Genomic DNA, 20859 nt, shown 5'->3' on the forward strand with positions numbered 1-20859 from the left:
TTCTGAAATCTGTGATTGATTTACTTGTTATAAAATGATTAGAGCACATTTAAAGTTATTTAGTAATGATGTTATTTACTTGCATTTTTGACATCCCCTCAGGTGGAAAAGGAGGCTTGATTCCAGTGGGGGAGGCAAACGGTGCCCGAGGGTGAACTTATCCAAGGGAGGGTGTGACCTTGTGAAGGTCATTTGTCACAGTTACACAGAATATTGGGAACCACTGCTCTGCAGAGCATGTTAGGATATTGTTATTCTTGAATCCCGGATTTGATATTATGACTGCAAATTGTTTTTAATGCAGTAACTTTATAACAAAAATGACTGAAAGTTTCTTAATATGATAAATAATAGCTTAATTAACTCACTTACATCTATATGTGCCCAGGGAATTGGAAAGTTGAAGCGGTCCTTTAGCTATCATAACAGAAGAAAACAAAAATGTCCCTGGTGCCTGAGCATTTTAGAAAAGTGTTGTTAAAGCTGTTTTGCTTGAACTGTACATTTTTGTTTTGTTTTGTTTTTGCAGTGGACTTAGTTTGAGTTTCAGACTTCCCTGGTGGCTCAGATGATAAAGAATCTTCCTGCAATGCAGGAGATCCAGGTTCGAATCCTGGGTTGGGAAGATCCCCTGGAGAAGGGAATGGCTACCCACTCCAGTATTCTTGCCTGGAGAATTCCATGGACCCTTGTAGGCTACAGTCCGTGGGGTCGCAGGGAGTTAGATGTGACTCATTTAGTTTGGGTTTTATCACCTTCTCTAGCTCCCATTTAGGGATTTTATTAGATAGAAATGTGTTCAAACATTATCAAACCAGTTAAGCAAAATTTAGTTACAAAAAAGGCAATAGTAAAGAATTTCCTCCTGATATTTTAAATGACCACAGTGACCCTTACCAGCTTGTCTGAGAACATTTGTGGTTAAAGATTTTTTTAAAAAACATAATATTTATTATGAACATTACTGTATGCCCTTGAAAGCAGACTTCTTATTTTACAAGGCAATTGTCTGCTAATTTACTTTAACATATTATTTTAGGTGAACTTCTCTTAATTTCTACTGAAACAGTATCTGAATGAGTCATACCTTTGGAGAGAGAGTCACGCCCATTTCATGCAGAATCAGCTACAATAAAGGTAAGTCAGCCAATAAAGACTTCTTGTGACTAATTCTTCTGTGAGTATGAAAGAAGAAGAGAGTGTATCCTTGTACTTCTTTCTTAACTTTAGGATTAGAACATTGAAATGAGAGCTCATGTGGAGAGTTGTTTTATGATTGATAAAGTGCGGTTGTGAGTTTCCATTGTTTGGACCTTGAGATTTCAGTAATTAGAATCTCAAGTCCACAGAGTATGATTTACTGTTCTTTATACCTGCGATTTTCCCTCTAGAAGTGTGAATAAGCCATCTAAAACCAAATGCATACAGGAAAAAAAAAAAAAAAACAGAGGAAGATTTCTATTCTAAGGCTTTCAGGAATAAAAAGATGATGGGATTTCTAAGGAACATTTTATTTACTTTTATTTCTAGAGATGATGCATTAGGTCAGTTGGTTAGAATATGAAACCTGAGTCTTGGGTTTGCCCTGGCTGGTCCTAATGGACAGGTAGATGCCCACATATGTGATTTGGAAGGTAAATGTCCCTGCAGGAAACACTCCACCTCCTGACCTATGACCTAATGATAATGAAATTTCATTTTGTTTTCTAAGTCAGCAGATATTTAAGTATTTAAGATACATACTCCAAGGAGGAGAACAAAGCATTTTCTGTGATTTATACTTTGCTGTGAATTAATTTTTAAAACAATTAAAAACTTTATTAACTAGTCATGATCACATTTTAAAGGAAATAGGAAGTAATTATGAAAACCTTTATTGTTGTATCTGACTCTTTGTGACCCCATGAACTGCAGCACGCCAGGCTTCCCTGTCCTTCACCATCTCCCATATTATATTCTGGAAATAAGGTAATAAAATATGCAAAGGTAAAAACAATTTAACTTCCTTCTATTTTATATTGAGTCAACTGGCTTTTGTAAATAAAATTCCTTTTCACCTGGCTCCATAAATCCTGTAAAACTGTAAAGTGAGGTCATTTTCTTCATACAGTAATTACTATTCTACCAGCATCTCCTCACATGTCTCCTACTGGAGGTTGGGTCAGTAGCAGGATTCTTTTTATGCTGATTGCTGATTTTCAAGTATAACTACTTTTTTTCCCACCTAAAGCTACCTGGCTGCCCTGTTCTACTTGGTGGAAATGACATAGTTAGAACTCTTATGGGAAAAAAAGCCTTCCATTCTGTCCTTTTCTAAGGAGGCCCAGCTGAAAAATTCCAAGAATCTGGTGATTCTCATCAGTTTGGCTACAAGATCGCAATTTGATATGAATGAATTCATCTCTATTTGTGTATTCAGAGGAATTTCTAGTGCCATGTAGGGTAGACAGGACAGGCTCTGTGGCTAAGGTGAAAGATTAGCGAAAAAGAAATCGTGCACTCGCAGTTTGGAGTCACAGGAAGAGAATTGGCTTAGTTAGTTCCTAATTCTACCTTTGATCAACAGATTACTTTTCAGCCTGTTTGAGCATCTGTAAAACAGGATTTTGGATCAGGTAATCTAGAAGTTTTGAGTTTGTTTGGTTTCAGTGGTTTTGTATGTCACCCTCATAACTTTCTGAGTTTAGTTCATTTTGAAGATTGAAAACAAATTCTTTTATGTCAGTTCTCCATGAGTACTTCTGTTAACATGTCCTAAGGGCATTCTGTGTTGTGTGTGTGTGTTTGTGGTATAGGGGATCTATTTCCCTGACTAGTGATCGAACCCAGGCCCCCTGCATTGGGAATGTGGAGTCTTAGCCACTGGCCCTAAGTATATTCTTTTTTTTTTTTTTCTAAGTACATTCTTATTATTTCTTGACAGAAATTTCATGAAGTAGGGATGGTTACTGTCTCCATAAGAGTAGTCCAGAGAGGTGTGAAAAGTTGAAGTAACTTGCCAAAGACACAGCTAGTAAGTGGTGAAGATGGGATTTAAACTCAAGTAGTTTGTCTCTAAAACCTGAACTCTTAACCATTAACTTAAACATACAATTGAAAACAAAACAAAAACGTTTTAAGTTTATCTTTTGTTAGTTATTAAAATATATGTTCCATCTATTGATTGACTAGATGGAATGAAATTTTAAAATTTTCTCTTAGACCTTCCTAATAAGTTTTGATTTTTCACTACTAGCAGATTGTCTTTGCTTGACAACTCATAGTTTCCTATCAAAATATTCAACAACATCTCCCGACTTGTTCTTTCAGTGGAGACATCCTTCTCTAACCAAGGTTGGCAAAATGGTAATAGCGTGCATTGGCTTGTTCTGGAAGGCCTGGGAGAATCTTTGATTCCTAGAATAGAACGTCTTATGTCATCCTGACAGCATATGCCTTTGTTGTTAGTTTGCAATTTGAAAGAATATTCAAAGACCAACACAAAGAGGGCCCATGAAAGTGTGTACAGAAAGAGTGGCTAGTTAGAAAATCAGCTTAGATTTCAACCACTAGCAACCATAAATGTCTTCTGAGGAAGTATCCATAGCAGTTTATAACAACTGAGAGGAAAGGGAAGATACAGAAAAATATTGTCAAAAGATGTTGGACTAAAGGTTTATTATATATTAAACATTTTTGACATACAAAAAGTTGTACATAATTAATATATACAACTTGACGAGTTTGAGGTAAGTATAAACCCATGAAACCATTATCATAATCTATACCATAAACTTATGTATCACCTTCAAAAGTTTCCTCCTACACTCTTTTTATTACTGTTACTTTGTGCATGTGACAAGAATACTTAACGTAAGACTTACCCTCTTAATAAAATTTTCAGTATACAATACAGAGTTGTTAACTATAAGCTTTATGCTAAAAAAAAAAAAAAGCTTTATGCTACACATTAGTCTGTAGAACTTATTCATCTGGTACAACAACTGAGACTAATATCTTCATTTCCTATATTACACATGTTTTTACTAATCAAAAGGGGGTGTTCTCCCTGGATAAGCATAGTTAAGATTAGTTAAAAAAAGATAAAAGTTTGGTCAAACAAGGTCATTGGTCATTGTGTCTTACTGAAAGAAATTTAGGTGGAAAATCTAGGTGATTCTTTTCTTTTTAATTATGCATCTAGAGAGCAGATTCCTTGTATGGAAAAATTTTGTGTCTGCAGCACCACTAGACATTAGTATTTGGTCCATGGGTCTAAGAATGAAAGACACTGCTTCAGCTATACCAAGCTACATGGTTACTGGTGGCAAATACATGTGCTTGTGGTGCATGTGTATGTGTGTGTGTGTATGTATGTATGTTTCTCCTTGTAGTTAGGACCGTAGCAATCAGTACTAGTGAGTAGGACTTGGAAGGCATGACTAAGTTAATCTCACATTTTGTGTTTAAATACCCAATTTTGGTTTAGTAACAATGCCTCCTTGCAGGAGCATAAACCATATCATTATGCCATTTACATAAATCCAGGATTACCTGATTCTGTACTGCTTTATAATTAAGAAAGTTCTTTGCAATCCTCTTTTGATTATGAAAGAATATAAATATTTCCTCTACCTTCTACAGAAATGAGGACAGACTTATTCAGTATCAATATTTCGCTTTTATCATAATTCGATGCTCTGTTTTTATACAAAATTTATTGCTTGCTAACTTAATAGTGACAAATTCAGCCCACATAAAACATCAGGGATATCCTGAGGCATAAAATTAAAAATAAGATGGTCCCATATCTTTCATGGGAATAAAGATATAAGTAGAATTGGCTTTAAGTAGTAAATATTTGCTGTAGTTGTTAAAAATGTGTTGTTTCCCACAAATCATGGAAACACTGAGGTGGAAGGACTCATTTAAAGTTATTATTTTAAAAAAATAAAACAAAAACCAAGTTCACAGATACAGAGAACAGACTGGTGATTGCCAGAGGTGAAGTGGTTGGGAGATGGGCAAAATGGGTGGAATCAAAAGGTACAAACGTCTAGCTATAAAATAAATAACTTCTGGGGATGTAAGGTACAGCATGGTCATATAGTTAGCAGCATTGAACTGCATATTTAAAAGTTGCTAAAAGAGTAAACCTTAAAAGTCCTTATCACAGGAAAAAGATTTTTTTGTATGGTGAAGGATGTTAACTAGACCTATTATAATAATTTTGCAATAGACATAAATATCAAATAAAAAGTTTAACATATAAAGTTATTTTTATATCTAGATGCAAGTCACATTACCTCTTCTGTTAAAGTGTGTTATCAAAGTAATTTTTAAGGAGTTTACTGGGAAAGAGGTTCCGTGACCTCCAGGTAGCTTGTTTCTGTTATGAAATGTGGAGGAAAGCTGCTAATTGTGACCTGAAAAATAAACTCACATAGTCTTCAAAATAGTGGCAAATCAAGTATGTGCATTCTTTCATCTGTCCCTACCTTTTTATTTCTCTGTCTGTATCTTTCAGTCATAATATATATATATGCCAACATTGTACTGCTTCTTTAATCTTTAGAATTATATTTGGATTTATGATCTTTTTATTTTATAATTTTCATTGTTTTCTTTCCCATTTTTCATGTTCTACTTAAAGTCTTAGATCTGAAAATAAACAGATTATTCTGAGAAACTAATGAGTATTAATATTGCTGAATGATATAAACCAGCTTTTACATTTGTGTCACTTATTCTATGGTCTTAAGGAAGTTACTTTGATTCTCTGAGTTTTTGTTTTTGTGGCTGTAATCTCAAAGTTACCATAAGAGATAAATTAGAATATAACTCTCTTGGCTGTCTGGTAGACCTCAAAAGTGTCATTCTTCCTTTTTTGGTAACTGCATCCTTTTGCATTTTAGACCATCATTATGTTGAGTTTTAATTATACCTGCACTGTACTTAGATTTTTTCGTTTGTTTTGCATTTGTTAAAAAAAAAAAAAAGGCAATGTATAAAAGAAAAAGAAAGCAAAGACACCAACCTGTGGAATGGCGTGTGTCTTGTCTTGGAAGGGATCATGGTGAACTCTGGATCAGGCAAAGCAGAAAGAATCTCAGTATTCTTTGTGGAAGATGTGTTGTTTCTGGCACCTGAAATTTAAATGATTACCTTCTTTTCTCATCAAATATCCCCCTTATGTAAAAAAAAGGTCTCAGACTATGTTGTTGAGCAAGCGCTAAATCATGTGATCTCTGATTCACAATTACTCTTGTAGACTCAGTAAAGCAGTTGGGAAAATACTGGATTGCCAATAACAGGAAGGAAAGATCCTTAACTTTTACTTAATTGCTAGTTGTTTCTTAATCACCAGTTACATCGAAGCTAGTCAGTTGAATGTATTAATTTACACCTTACTTGACTTTTGAAAATTAGAGAAGAGAAACTGATCTTGCTATTTTTATTCCTTCACCTTCCTAGGAATAAGAGGAACTGGTGATATTTTTGGAATTTACCTGCATGGTTTTCATTTTCCTGGGGTTGATCTAGGACATCTGAGTTAAGCCATCCACTTTTCTTCACTCAACATTCACTGGAATCCAGTTTCTGCTTACCTTACCCCAGGTCCAAGTTGAATTGTCTGTATTTAAGAATGAGGAGGGTCAGCAAAACCAAGATGTGAGGCTCTGAAGGGGCTTGTTTTGTGGTATCCCTTCAAAGGAAGACAAAAATAACAGACGTTTGTTGTTGTTGTTCAGTTACTAAGTTGTTTCTGATCTTTTGTGATCCCGTGGACTGTAGCCCGCCAAGCTCCTCTGTCCATGGGATTTTCCATGTGAGAATACTGGTGTGGGTTGCCATTTCCTTTTCCAGGGATCTTCCCAACACGGGGATCAAACCTGTGTCTCCTGCTTGGCAGGCAGATTCTTTGCCACTGAGCCACCTCACACATTTACTGGCAGACAGACTCACTGCAGGGGCTAATGGCTGTCACCAAAGTCATTGTACATTTTTGTCATCATGTTAGGCTAGAAACCTTACCTTCTCCTTCTCCACCTTTTCTCTCTTGAGTCTTCATAGGGTGTCAACATTTTTGCCTGAGAGACCATTCCAAATTACCCAATAGATCATAAATGAGTTAAGTCATCCAGTTAATAAAAATCTGCCCTGACCTCATCCAACATCTATTTCCACCTGAAGACGAGATCCCAAGTCCCCATGTACTTCCTGTTGGGGAGGATTCAGAAAAAGTGTCAGCTTTAAAAAAAAAAAAAAGGAAAAATACTGATAAAAATACACATGCAATCACTTTCTTACATCATATTTCTTAACAGTTATTAACTGCAGAGAGTAGTTCAGTTTTTGCTAAATGGTTAAGGAAGAACTCATAAGTTTGTTGCCAAACAGTTTTATTATAACAATGTTACCACTCTATAAGTTTTAATATATACTGTTTAAAATTTATAATACATCAAGTAAAAAGATAGTTTTTAAAGAGTTTTTCTGCTTAAAACATTTTTTATTTTTAGTGAAAAAATACAGATACATTTTTGCTTTGAATTTAATTTTACATGGCAGATTAAAATTACAGGTCCTCTTAGATAAGAGTGATCTACTTTTCTTTCAAAACTGCTTTAATTTCACTTTCCCCCTTATTTGACTTTACTACTGTGGCATAGTTTCCTCTGCAGTTTGGCAGTGCAGCAAAATTCCCATTTCATGAGTTGGATTTTAAGAGGAAATATTAGAATACCTTGAGGATCCTGAAAACACTTCTGAACTTGGAACAAGGGTTATTCTGATTATTAGTTTAATTCTCATGCATAAACAGAGTCACAAGTCAACTCTGTGTGTTCTAGACCCCAGAGCAAGCTTCTGTTGAGAATAGGCCCCAGAGGTAATAGCCAGGCAGCTTCCTCAGGAGCTGCAAGGCTGCTCCAAAGGGTCTAGTTCCTCTCGCCTCAAGACGGCACCCTGCAGACCTTGTTGCTAGAGCAACCTTGCCTTGGAAGAAGAGATTGCCTGTGCTTCTTGGGCTTCCTGGTAGTCATGACACCAGGGAGAGGGAAGAATTCTAGATGTAAGGACATTTTAGGGGGTCTCTTCCCCACCAGGAATCCTCAGGAGTGCCCCCTTCTGGGTTAAAACACAAACACTTTATACTTTGTCTTTCATCTGAAAACAAATATAGATTTGAATATGGCAAAAACCAGAAAAGAGTATTTTATATACAATTAGAGATAACAGAGCCAAACAATGACCTTGTAGAGACTCGGCTAAGACAATAATGTTAATGAGAGGTAGGGTGATGTCTATGGGCTAAAGGATGAGGACCTTGAATTATCAGAAATGATTTGAAGAACTACATTGTCATCAGGGTAACACACGTGAAATGACATATTCTAAGCCATCACTAACCTAACATGGTTTTACTCAAGGATTAAATTGTGGTAGCAGCTTCATTTAAAAGGAGTGAGGCTTAATAAAATTAAGTTACTCATAATCTCTTTCTATATCCCTTTTTGACCTGAAACACGGCATATAATACACATTCACAAATTACACTATGTGTTACTCTAGTCAGAGGCCTCTTTTGCTTGTGAGACAAGCCGTATTTTGTATTCCTAGGAAGTCTGTAGACATTGTTAACATGATAAATATCACTACACGTCATATGTAAGTTACATCTACCTCCTAACATTTAAAAAATAAAGAGTAATTTTCAAAGACTATTAACACAGGATTGCTTGTTATTGAGAAGTATAGGGAGGGGCTTAATGTAAAATATTTTCTTTAGGTAGATCCTTTCAAGGTGATTTAAAAAAACACAAAAATATTTACACCATACTGAACTTTCCTAAATTTCCTATGATACTTCTATTTCAAAACTGTCTTATTGTGAGAGTATGAGGAATATAGATGCAGCAAGTTTAATGTGTAAACCAGTACCGTTAGCTTGAGCAAAAGATGTCCCTAGGGTCTCCCAACACCAAGAAGATGGCAGAAGTTTAAATGCAACTATTTTCTTTTTCCCAAGCAGTTCAAAATGCTTTAGCAAAGACTTTATGATTCTTACATCATTACTAATGATGTAAGCAAAGGTGAAAAATTCAAGAACTGGGGGTCTTGACTCCAAGTCCTTAATCCACTAAAACACACTGCATTTGAAGTTTAAAAATTATTAGGAAATTTTCCCACTGAATATGATCTTAAGATATTTCGGAAAACATTTAAGATCTACTAGGACTTGAATTTGAGAAGTAAGAGTGACCACACATCCAGTGTGGGGACATAAACTAGACAATTTAGACTGTAATCATGACCAGTTTATGTAAGAGTAGCAAATAAGTGCCAAATCAGACCAATACTGTGAGATTTGCTGTGCTATTTTGAATAATTTGGTTCAAGTATCCGTATTTGGCCAGTATGTAATTCCAGTTCACTCTGCTTATATCAGACGGGAACAAGGATCTTCTGTAAAGATCTTACTGCCTGATCCTCGTAGCTCTGTAGGACCATGTAGGTTGCCAGTTATACTAGGAATCGGACAAATCACTCTTTCCGTCACTATCACATTTTGCGTGAGAAGTGGATCAAAAACAGCAGCGGGAGGTTGCACAAGGGAACCAGAAGAAGTTGAGTAAGTCTCCGTTACCAGATAGCTACCATGCTGCAAAGGGTCAGCGATGGGAACGGCAGGCTGGAGGACAGAGCTGGAAGCAGACAGCGCAGATGCTCCCTGGCTGCCTGACAAAGTCTGGTACCTAACAGACTCTGACTGCTGGACTTGAACATGTTGGCCACAGGCGTCAACCCTAGAACTGCTGTCTTTGGTATGCAGCTGAGAGCTTTTGGTTTCATCATCCATCCCGAGGCTTATCTCGGCCAGCTTTTTAAATTTGGGGCCAAGTGAGTCCAAGAAGCTCTCGTCAAAATCGTCGGCAATAAAACTGCAACAACCCAGGGAGCCGACGGGAGAACTGGGGGCATCGATTCCTTCATTATCATAGATCAGCAAGCAGTCATTTGCTTCCTGGCCATCGTCTTCGTCTGCACAGGCAAATGCTTTCTAAAGGTGGAGAGAAGAGGAGAAAATGAGCTGTAAGAGACACTCAGGGGAAGGATGTAATACCTTTTGTAAAACTCAGCATTTGATCATGACTGTGATTGAGGTAATCCATCGAAGTCATGTACGGATGTGAGAGTTGGACCATAAGGAAGGCTGAGTGCCAAAGAATTGATGCTTTTGAATTGCAGTGCTAGAGAAGACTCTTGAGAGTCCCTTGCACAGCAAGGAGATCAAACCAGTCAATCCTAAAAGAAATCAACCCTGGATATTCACTGGAAGGGCTGATGCTGAAGAAGAAGCTCTTTGGCCACATGATGCAAAGAACCAACTCACTGGAAAAAACTCTGATGCTGGGGAAAGATTAAGGGCAGGAGAAGGGGGCGACAGAGGATGAGATGGTTGGATGGCATCACTGACTCAATGGACATGAGTTTGAGCAAAATCAGGGAGATCGTGATGGACAGGGACGCCTGGCGTGCTGCAATTCATGGGGTCCCAAAGAGTCAAATATGACTTATCGACTGAATGGCAACAACAACAATAGAAGTGAGGGCATACTCCATACCAGCAATCTTGTTACAGAAGTTTCTGTGTTTGGAGAAGGATGCAATTAACATTCCTTTCAACTTGAGTCTGTTGTAGGCTCATATTTGAACTCTTGAATTTTAAGACTTGCATTGACATGGACTTAGCCATACAGAGCAAATGTGTACGGAGCCTGGAGGTTATTTGCTGGGCCATCTGTGAGGGTCCCTGTGTGTGTTTGGGTCATTGTGTGGGGCAGGGTGCAGGCATCCTCACCATCTGAGGCAGCTCTCACCAGCCTGGGGCCTTGACCCAGACACCGTAACCCTCGTGAGAGTCTGATTCCTAACTGGGAGTCTGATCCTTCCTGTCAGTCTGTCCTCAAACACTGTGTCAGCCTTCATCTGCGTGGCCACCAGGCCAAATGCCATCACTTACGGCTCTGATAGCGCAGCTGTAGGTGAGATCCGTTCTGGTGATGCACCAACCAGGAGGCAAGCTACCTGCCTCCCAGCGTCCTCTCTGTCCTTGCATCCCTGTCCTTTTGTAGATTCTCTGCTTCCTGACACTTCACCTCATCTTGGACCACATCCTTGTTTCCCCTTTCATGTTTGGGTCATTAATGTTTCTTCAGCATTTTTGGACATGGACTCCTTGACAATGTGAAGAATACTATAACCCTCTCGGAAAAATGTATGCTGATGTATTCTGACATACTTCATGGTACAGGAAATGAGAAATAAACTGCTTTGTATGTCTAAAGAGGATGCCACTGATCTGAAAAGCAAAGAGTTTTGCTTTCTGTTGTTATCCCAGTGGGAGGAAGGAGGTGCCATATTCTCTGATTTTGTGTCTACCCATCCCTTCTTTCTTTTGACCAGTAGCCGGATTTTGGCAGCCACCTTAGGTTATCCTTGTTATTTTAACAAGGAGCTTTTACCTCTTTTTTCTTGTCTTACCAAGTTGCAAAAGAACCGAACTGTAAAACTGAAGTACAGTCAAGTAGAAAGATCTCTAATGTAAACAAGATAACAAAGCCACAGCGTTTTCCACCAGATTACCTGAGAAAAGTAGGAGTCCAGGAATTTCATGTTTATTGCCCCTTCCCCAAAGTCCTTGTTGGTTCCTCCCGTGGAATGCCTTGTTCTCATCGTCCCGGACTGCCCCATGGAAAAGTTGCTCAGACCAGTGGTTGCTGCGAACCCCGCGGCTCCCCCAGATCCTGCAGCTGCTCCAAGCTTGGTGGTCAGTTCCATTCCCGAAGCTCCTTCTACCACCGTCCCTCCAGCATATGTATTCGTACAGACTTCTAAAAACAGGGGAGAAAGTGCCGTGACATCTCATGCTGTGATTTGTTTTGTTTTGGTTTTTACTGATCTTTGATATCTGAGAGCACCCGCCAAGTAAAGCCAGCTTGTGGGAGAAAATATGATTTTATGACTCAAGGTGAGAACACCCCACAGTCTGTAATGTGAGAGTAACAGAGGAGGTGAGGGAGTAACAGAGCGTATTAACAGATGAAATAGCTCTGAAAACTTACCAATTAAAAAAAAAAGTAGATTTTCAGTGACAACAGCCAGAAATGGAAAAGTATGAACGAAATATTCAGCACACAGCCATGGAAAGCTGCTAATGCGATGCTTGTTTTCAAGAAAAAAGAAGTTGTAATTTAGCTGTCATATTGGCTCAATATGGAAACCGAAGAGGAAACATACATAATGTAATCATGCAAATTAGCAAATGCTAATTAGGTGTCTTAGTGCCTAATGAAAATTTAATGAGCTGTGACTATTCTGCCTGTTACCTTTACAATGCATTTTCATGGAAAGCTATTTTTCCTAGAGAATTCAAAATATTGTTTTAGTGATGTAATTGTAATGGGAGAAGCAAATAAGGATTAAGGTAACTGATAAAGACAGATAGATATATTCTGGGGGCGATCTTATGTAGATGTTTCAGGCTGGACATTTAAAAACAATTTATTGCTAAGCATGGAATTAAGAACAATTTGAATATTAGGCATTAGATCTTATTGTTCTATAGGCTTCCCAGGTAGTGCTAGTGATAAGGAATGAGCCTGCCAATGCAGGAGACATGGGGATTTGGGTTTGACTGAAATAACTTAGCATGCTTGGCGTTCTAGTTTATACCTTAGTGTGGCACTGAGATAAGATGAATGAAATAGTCGTTTGGTAAACTACAGAAATAAATAATTTCACCTATATGACAACACAAGCGATCCTTGTCCCATTATGATTAAATATATTATTGTTGTTGTTTAGTTGCTCAGTGGTGTCCAATTCTTTTTCGATCCCGTGGACTGTAGCCCACCAGGCTCCTCTGTCCATAGGATTTTCCAGGCAAGAATACTGAGTGGGTTGCCATTTCCTGCTGTAGGGGATCTTCCTGACCCAGGGATCGAACCCTCAACTCCTGCATTGGCAAGCAGATTCTTTACCACTGAGCCACCAGGGAAGCCCATGATTAAATAAAGGAATTGGTTATTTGAATTGAAATCAGGTTCCTGTTCTGGGGAAGAAAGAAGGGCAACAAGATCTAGGATAGGCACCCATGACACTTTAACTGCAAATATTACCAGTGTTAACAGGCAGAGTTGGATGCTGGGTACATAGTGTGTTTTATATTTTCCTTTACATTTTTCTATATATGTAAAATCCTTAACTTATTAAAAAATTAGTAATCAACTATCAGAGAGCTATACTTCAGTTTACTGAAGTTTCGAAAAGTATAACAAATCTTCTGCTAGTAAAAATGGTGATATCAGTAGACAATGAACTTATTGAAGTCAGAACTAGGTCACAAAATTGACTGCTATACTAACAGTAAACCAATTCACTGAAACCCTGTTTCAGTGGTAACATCTCTCAGTATGTGCACAAATTATTAAGAAAAGAATTTAGAACATTTCTTAGTTTTTAATATTTCTTATTTAACCTATTATTCCTTTCAAAAATAAATTTGATGTTCACTTACCAGAATTTTCCATGAAATCAACTCCATTGGCAGTTATAGGTGGCACACAGATATTTGTGATTTCCTACAAACAATATGCAAAAAATATATTTAAAAATTAACCAGATTTCACCAATATAAGTGAAATACGCTCCCTTTTAAATGGAGACATTACAAGAATTTCAAATTCTTACAGGAGTAACCATTTTTATGATTTGACATCTGAAGAGCTAAGATCTTAAAAGGCTCCATTCACTTCAGCACTGACTCTCATAGGTCCTTGATGGTCAGGAGTCTTATTTTTTATACCCCATTACCCCCTTTTCTATCTAGTATGTAAATCGAATTTGCTCTGTATGAGTGAAGTAAATGTTTTACAAAGTGGATCCTCACCTTGTCTTCAGGTTGGGCACCTTCGATTCCCCACGGGTGAATTGTTCCTTCTGAACCATCCGGCACTGGGACAAATCCACCGGTCACTCCCCCAATAGTACCTGCCCCACAATCACAGGTCAGAAGCAGGAGGAGGGCCACTAGAATGAAGGAAAATAAAATATCAGAACATTTGAATCACTTGGAAATGATTTGACAGGGCAATTGTTGGAAACATTACAAAGAAATACAGTAACTTTAATGCTTATGGAAAATCTAATAGAAAGCAAAATTAATTTCTACAAGGTAAAATTTGATTAAGCTTACTAAAATTTCACATAATTATGAAACTGAAGGAGACAGATCAGGTTATTCTTGTGACCCATATATTTTCTTAAAAGAGGCACTGTTTGATGAATGATAAAAGTGGTCATTCATTTCCTCAATTATTTTCTATAATATACTTTTATTATTATTGCTTTTATTTGTACATATTTCAGCTCAGTATATGATGTTGGGTGAATACACACCTGAATAGTCAAGATTTTAGGTGGGCATTATAATGATATGGTAATCTGGTAAACAGCTCTTTATAGAACAGCCATTAACCTGCAAACTCCCTATGCAACTGATGATCTAGTATCATTACACTCTTAATGGTGACTTAGGAATCCTTAGCTTGGAGGGGCCTTCCTGCCTGGGTAATTATCATTCTTTCTGTGCAGATAGGTCACATCTTGGCAATAAAGATTAGCATCATTCTCAGGCTAATAGGCCAAGAGAGAAATGAAACACTTCCCAGGCTGGGTGGTCGATGACCCCACCTCCACCTCTGCCCTGCATGCTGGATGTTCATGTCCCACTGAGTCTGATCGTGTCTGATTCTTGTGATCCCATGGACTGTAGCCTGCTAGGCTTCTCTGTCCATGGGATTCTCCAGGCGAGTATACTGGAGTGGGTTGCCATTTCCTTCTCTAGAGAATCTTCCCGTCCCAGGAATCTAACCTGGGTCTCCTGCATTGCAGGCAGATTCTTTACTGAGCTGTGAGGGAAGTCCTGCCCTGAGGAAGGAAGGCACTAAATCCTAGTTTGAATTCTTTCACTTACTGGCAGCTTAGTGAGGGGTTTAAGAGTATATAGTCGCTGGAGTCAGTCTTCTAGGGTTTGAATTTTGGCTTCACCATTCACCAGCTGGACAAATTACATCATCTTTTCTTGCCTCCATTAACTATCCAAAGAATGGGAGAATATATAGTATCATAGATTGTTGTGAGGATTATGAGTTAATGGAGATAAAGGATGGTACTGAGTGCCGTGAGGACTCCCCAGTATTGTTTGAATGAGCTACATCAGTTATACAAATTAGGTCAGTTACACACACACACACACATATATATATATATTATTTGATGAAAAAATTAGGCCAAGTATATAAAATAAAATAAGTTGGACAAAGCACATTTTCTCAGAATTTACCATAATGTTCATATAAGTGATACTTCTAAAGGCTTGCTTTATTGCCATTCTCAATTCTATGACTTAAGTAAATATATGGGAAGGGTTGAATATTTTAAGTGGGCAAATTTGTTTTGAAAAGTGATGAATATGTATATATGTATGGTCAGTATTTTTAGATGAGTATAACAGTCTTTTAGAAATCTTGTTGATCATTGTATGTACAATATGTATTCGATTTTTATATATGCATCCAGAGAAAGTTTTTCAAAGTGTTGATTGTGTTTCCACAGAAACATGTTTATGTTCTGTCCACAAAATTCAAGATATGATCTTTTGAAAATGGTAGGATCACATGAAGCAAATATGACTGTGGGAATAACACTGTATATTTTCTCTGACTGCCATCCTGAGCCACAATCCCAAATGCACAGTAGTCTAGAGGATATATCTGTACCTCAGAATTCAACATTACAAAATCAGATTTATGATTGCTACCCTACATGTCTGCACTTTCTCTGATATTGTCAATTTCATTTAATGGTTTCAGTAGCAACTGAATTTAGTGGTTCAACTGGACTTTTCGTCCATTCATTCTATCCGTTAGTCTCCAGATCTTCTCCATTTACTCCAACTGTGCCTCCCATACCTATTCGTTCCTTTCCAGTCTTATGTTGTGACTCGAAACCTGGCCTCCATCATCCCATGGGAGCTATAATATTACAATAACCTCCTAACTGTTCTTCCCTTTTTAATTTGCAGTACACACTGCTGTCAGTGTCATCTTTCTAAAATACAAATAAGATCATGTTGGTCTTTTATTCAGATATTCTCAGCAGCTTTCCCTCTCGGAATGGAACTTATGTCCCTGGGTATGGTCCAGTGTCTCCTAGTTTATAGTCTATGGGAACTTGAATAGAATTTGTATCCTACTATTGTGTGAAAATTACATAAATCTTAATTATGTTGAATTGGTTCATAGTACTTTTCAGGTCTACTCTATCCTTCTACATTTCTGTACATTCTGTTAGTTTTTGAGAGTTTGATATTGCAACTCTAAAAATCTTCATTTACCTACTTAAAAAATAATTGTCATATAGTGGAACTGTAAATAACTTTGTATTTTCCAACTCTCTCCTGTAAATGTGTTATCATACTTTCATAATTTAAAAATATAAAAAAGAAAGAGAAAAAAATACATGTATGTAAATTCCCTAAATGTGTTCAGTAAACTTCATCATATTAAGTTTGAGCCTTAAAGGAGTATATTTTCAGATGAAAAGCTCTTTTGAGGAAATTCTTGATTAAGCAACAACTTCTTACGTGCGATATATTTATCTGCATTGTAAATCTCAAAGCTTATACTATCTTAGAATTTTTCCTAAATTTTTTTGGTCAGGACTTTACTGTATTTTAGAATTTCATGAGACTTGTAGAGGGAAAGACATTTTAGAAAGTGCTGCGATCCTGGGTAAAGTCATTCTTTTGACCATGAACATCACAGGCAGTGTGTAGACTATCCATGCTTTCTTTTCGCCTTTCTTTGGTTCTCTGGTGATGGTTTCTGTATGTCTGACATACACGACTTGCTCTGCTGTGTTATAATATAGATTGTTGGCAAGTCACGTGTTAACTTGAAACATTTCTGGTCCTTCCTGAGAATGTCAGCGCGCCCCCCGCCCCCACGTCGCCCCGTGAGCTCTGCCTCTGAAACAACTGCAGAGATGCTTTGTCCACCCACATGCCACCATCCCGGTGGCGGCCGGAGAGCGCCCTGGGGTACTCACACAGAAGCAGTAGAAGCCCAAGGAACAGCAGGCCGATGGCGGCAGCCCCCATCCTCCCAGACCGCTCTCCAATTCTGGTGTCAGGGACGTTGGTCGGATACACACTTCGGCAATTGTCCCTGTAGTCACACTCACAGACTTCCAGGGTCAAGCTCTCTGGTGCCTCGCACCGCCGGCCCTCGCTGTCGGTGACCACGACGGAGATTCTGTACACTCCGGGAGAGACTGGCTGCGGGGCCGTGAGGCGCGCGGACGTGGCTGTAGGGGGACCGGCAAACACGTCAGCAGTAGGACAAGGTGTCTCTGGCTCTTAGAACTACCTGTTGTTTTGGGTGAACAGGGCCTGTGCAGCCTACCATGCTTTCAAGATTCCTGACTAGTGACAGACTAGGGGCAGCCTTGAGCAGGCTGACCGCTCCAGTATTTCATGTCTGCTGACAGCCTGGCTAGTTAGGAAAAGTTTATGTATTTAGAAATCTAAACAGCTCAGCAGTAAAATAGGTGCCTGACTGTGATCTTTTCATGATTTATTTATTTTTGGTATACTGAGGAGATACAGATAAAAAATTGAAAATATAAACATATCCAATTAGAGTCCACATGAGAAAAACAGAAAATTTGAAATAGTACTAATATCTTATATTGTTCCTTTTCTGAAGATAGAGGAAATTCATGAGGATAGGACATCATTTTAATTGCAAAGAATTTTTAAAATTACTCTTGGAAAGGACCTGCTCCCAAATGGACTCTCTCTTAACTTTCTGGAAATATAAAGAAGCAGCAGTTGTCATTTGCGGAAGCAGCTTTACAATTACTCACCATCTGTTCCTGCGATACTCCACGAAACTGGAAGTTTTACGCTTTGCCCTTCCACCGAAAATTGATAGGGGCCAGCATATTTATCCTTTTCCAGTGGTAAAGCTCTGACAACCACGGAAGGTGACGAACTACAGACTTCTTCCTTGTCCAGGGCAATGGTTGGGCAATTTTCATGAAAATCAGGTACTTGGACATATATGGTGCCTGTAGAAGTTTTACCGGTGCTTTCTGTAAGAATAACATTTTAGAGTTAGAGAACTATACAGAGCAAGTTGTGCAAAATAAAGAAACAAATAAATAAGCCCTTAAAATTTCTCTCACATGCATGGACTTCTCTGGTGGCACAGTGGATAAAAATCCACCTGCCAGCACAGGGGACATGGGTTTGATCACTGGTCCGGGAAGACACCACATGCTGTGGAGTAACTAAGCCCATGCACCTCAACTACTAAGCTTGTGCTCTAGTGTCTGTGAATTGCAACTACTGAGCCCACATGCTACAACTACTGACGCTGAGAGCCTGTGCTCCACAACAAGGGAAGCCACCACAATGACAATCCTGTGCACCACAACTAGAGAGTAGCCCCTGCTTGCTGCAACTAGAGAAGGCCTGATACAGCAAAGAAGACCCAGTGCAACAAGAAATAAATAAGTAAATATTAGAGAAAAATTATCTCACATGCACCAGATTAGTGTATGTGCTCATGAAATTGTGTCTGTTATTCCTACAAAAAAAATCACCCAATTTCTGTACCTTGTTAAAAGGAAATCTGATTATCAGTGTGGCTGCTGTCTTTAATTAGTAGCTTCTTGTTGTTCAGTCACTGAGTCTTGTCTGACTCTTTGCGACCCCATGGGCTGTAGCCTGCCAGTCTCCTCCATCCATGGCACTCTCTGGGCAAGAATACTGGAGTGGGTTGCCATTCCCTTCTCCAGGGGATTGTCCCAACCCACAGATGGAATCCTGCATTAGCAGATGGATTCTTTACCTCTGAGCCACCTTAATTAGTAGCATCAGCTATTAATTCAATGTGATTGGAACCAAGACCTTTAAGGTGATAAATTCACTGATTATGAATGAAATCAACATAAAAATAATAGTTTTCTTAAATATATTCTACTGCACGAGCCCAGACTATGTGGAAGATTTCTGCTTTTAAAGCTTGAGCCAAAGTATTTGGAATAAATTATGATTTATTTTTATTACCTAAGATATAAGATCTCTCAGTGGTGAGATTAAGAATTATTTCTATTGTTTCCCTTAGTGCTTTTTTCTGTTTTTCCAGATAATATGATTTTTTATTTTATTTTTATGTTTGCTGAAATTGCCTTGCATATAAATTAATTTTACACTTAGAGAAGCACATAGTTAATGTGCTTTGACCAGGTGCTTTATTTAGAAGATTTTTCAGAAGATTTTTACTGTTCCATGATATATGCTTATAAGGTCTCTATAAGTAACTCACTCTGTGTGTAAGTAACTCACAAAGGCACCTCACATTTGAGCTGAGCTTCCCTGATAGGCTTTCTGTATCAATCTTTGTCCACTTTCTCAAATCAAGAACTTCTTGCTCCAACCACAGCAAACAATAGGACTAAACCCAGAATTCACTGGTGCAACGAACTCCAGTGAGAAGCTAGGATGCCTAGATTTAGCCACCTCAGACTTAACACCCAAGGCCCCTAAGGTAATTAACTTTATCTAGTTAATTCTTTATCTAGTTAATATCTAGTTAAAGGTTCTTCCCTAGTGTCTCAGTGGTAAAGAATCTGCCTGAGATGCAGGAGATGTGGGTTCGATCCCTGGGTCAGGAAGATCCCTTGGAGAAGGCAATGGCAACTCACTCTAGGATTCTTGCCAGGGAAATCTCATGGACAGAGGAGCCTGGTGGGCTACAGTTCATGGGGTTGCAAAGAGTTGGACACGACTGAAGTGAGTTAGCACATATACATGCAGTGATAAAGGTAATATGTTAGTAATCAAAAGCATCTATTCATGAAGAAATGCCAATTTGAATAATATTTTTTCTTACCATCTATGGCCAGAACCTCAGCTGTGATTGTCTTGTTAATTATGAAAGTAACATCTCGTTCAATGTTTTTGACAAATTTGATTTCAGCAGTTTTTGAATCAATCATTAGCAAACCACCATCATTACGTCCCAAGACATATCTGTTTTGTAAAAGAAAACAGTAAGTTTTTTTCCAAACATGGGATGATACCTATTTAATGAAAATGACTTATGTTTAATGTATTTTCATAAGACTCTGAAACATGCTTTTTAAAAAGCAGCAGAAAATTAGCATATTAGCCTAGACAAGGAGTATTTCATAAGCCTTAAGAATATGTTAGCCTGGTTTTTAAATTTTCTGCTCTGCTCAGTAAAATAACTGTGTCCTTGTTCTTTATACTATAGCGGTAACTTTTTATGGTGCTTTATTTTAGGCACCATGCTTTGTATGTACTGTTCTATGTCTGACTACACTACGATCTTCTGGTGAAATTCTACTCTTTTTTAAGGCTCAACTGAAAGTTTCCATGAAACTTTTTCTTGATCTCACTAGACAGGCTGTCATTCTTCATTTCCACTTCCACTTGTGTTTATACTACCTTAGCTCATAGCACATCTCTTCTTGAGTTATATAAGTCCTTGAGTTGGTTAGCACTGTATCTCTTTTATATTATTGGCATAGAGTAGTTTAGATATTATTTTGCAATAGTTTATAAATTAGAACTAGTCAAGGTAAACAGCAAGGTCCTACTGTCCAGCCCAGGGAATTATATTCAATATCCTGTGATAAACTGAAGTGGAGAAGAATATGAAAAAGATTATATCTGTATAACTTAGTCACTTTACTATACATCAGAAATAAACACAACATTGT

The 20859-nt window shown here is 38.0% G+C and overlaps 1 protein-coding gene across 1 annotated transcript in view; it reads right to left on the reverse strand.

The window, feature by feature from the left end:
• Positions 1-7365: 7365 nt before the first annotated feature.
• DSG3 (desmoglein 3) overlaps positions 7366-20859 on the reverse strand; it is a 31561-nt gene continuing 18067 nt past the window's right edge. The window contains exons 10-16 of the mRNA XM_043443823.1: positions 20007-20146; positions 17974-18201; positions 17155-17412; positions 13934-14073; positions 13562-13625; positions 11629-11876; positions 7366-10042 (exon numbers count right to left, since the gene is read on the reverse strand). Coding sequence (XP_043299758.1) covers positions 9422-10042; positions 11629-11876; positions 13562-13625; positions 13934-14073; positions 17155-17412; positions 17974-18201; positions 20007-20146 — 1699 coding nt within the window. The 3' untranslated portion in view covers positions 7366-9421. The remainder of the gene's footprint in view (positions 10043-11628; positions 11877-13561; positions 13626-13933; positions 14074-17154; positions 17413-17973; positions 18202-20006; positions 20147-20859) is intronic.

The sequence above is a fragment of the Cervus canadensis genome, chromosome 23, assembly GCF_019320065.1.
Source record: "Cervus canadensis isolate Bull #8, Minnesota chromosome 23, ASM1932006v1, whole genome shotgun sequence".
In the NCBI taxonomy this organism is placed as follows: domain Eukaryota; kingdom Metazoa; phylum Chordata; class Mammalia; order Artiodactyla; family Cervidae; genus Cervus; species Cervus canadensis.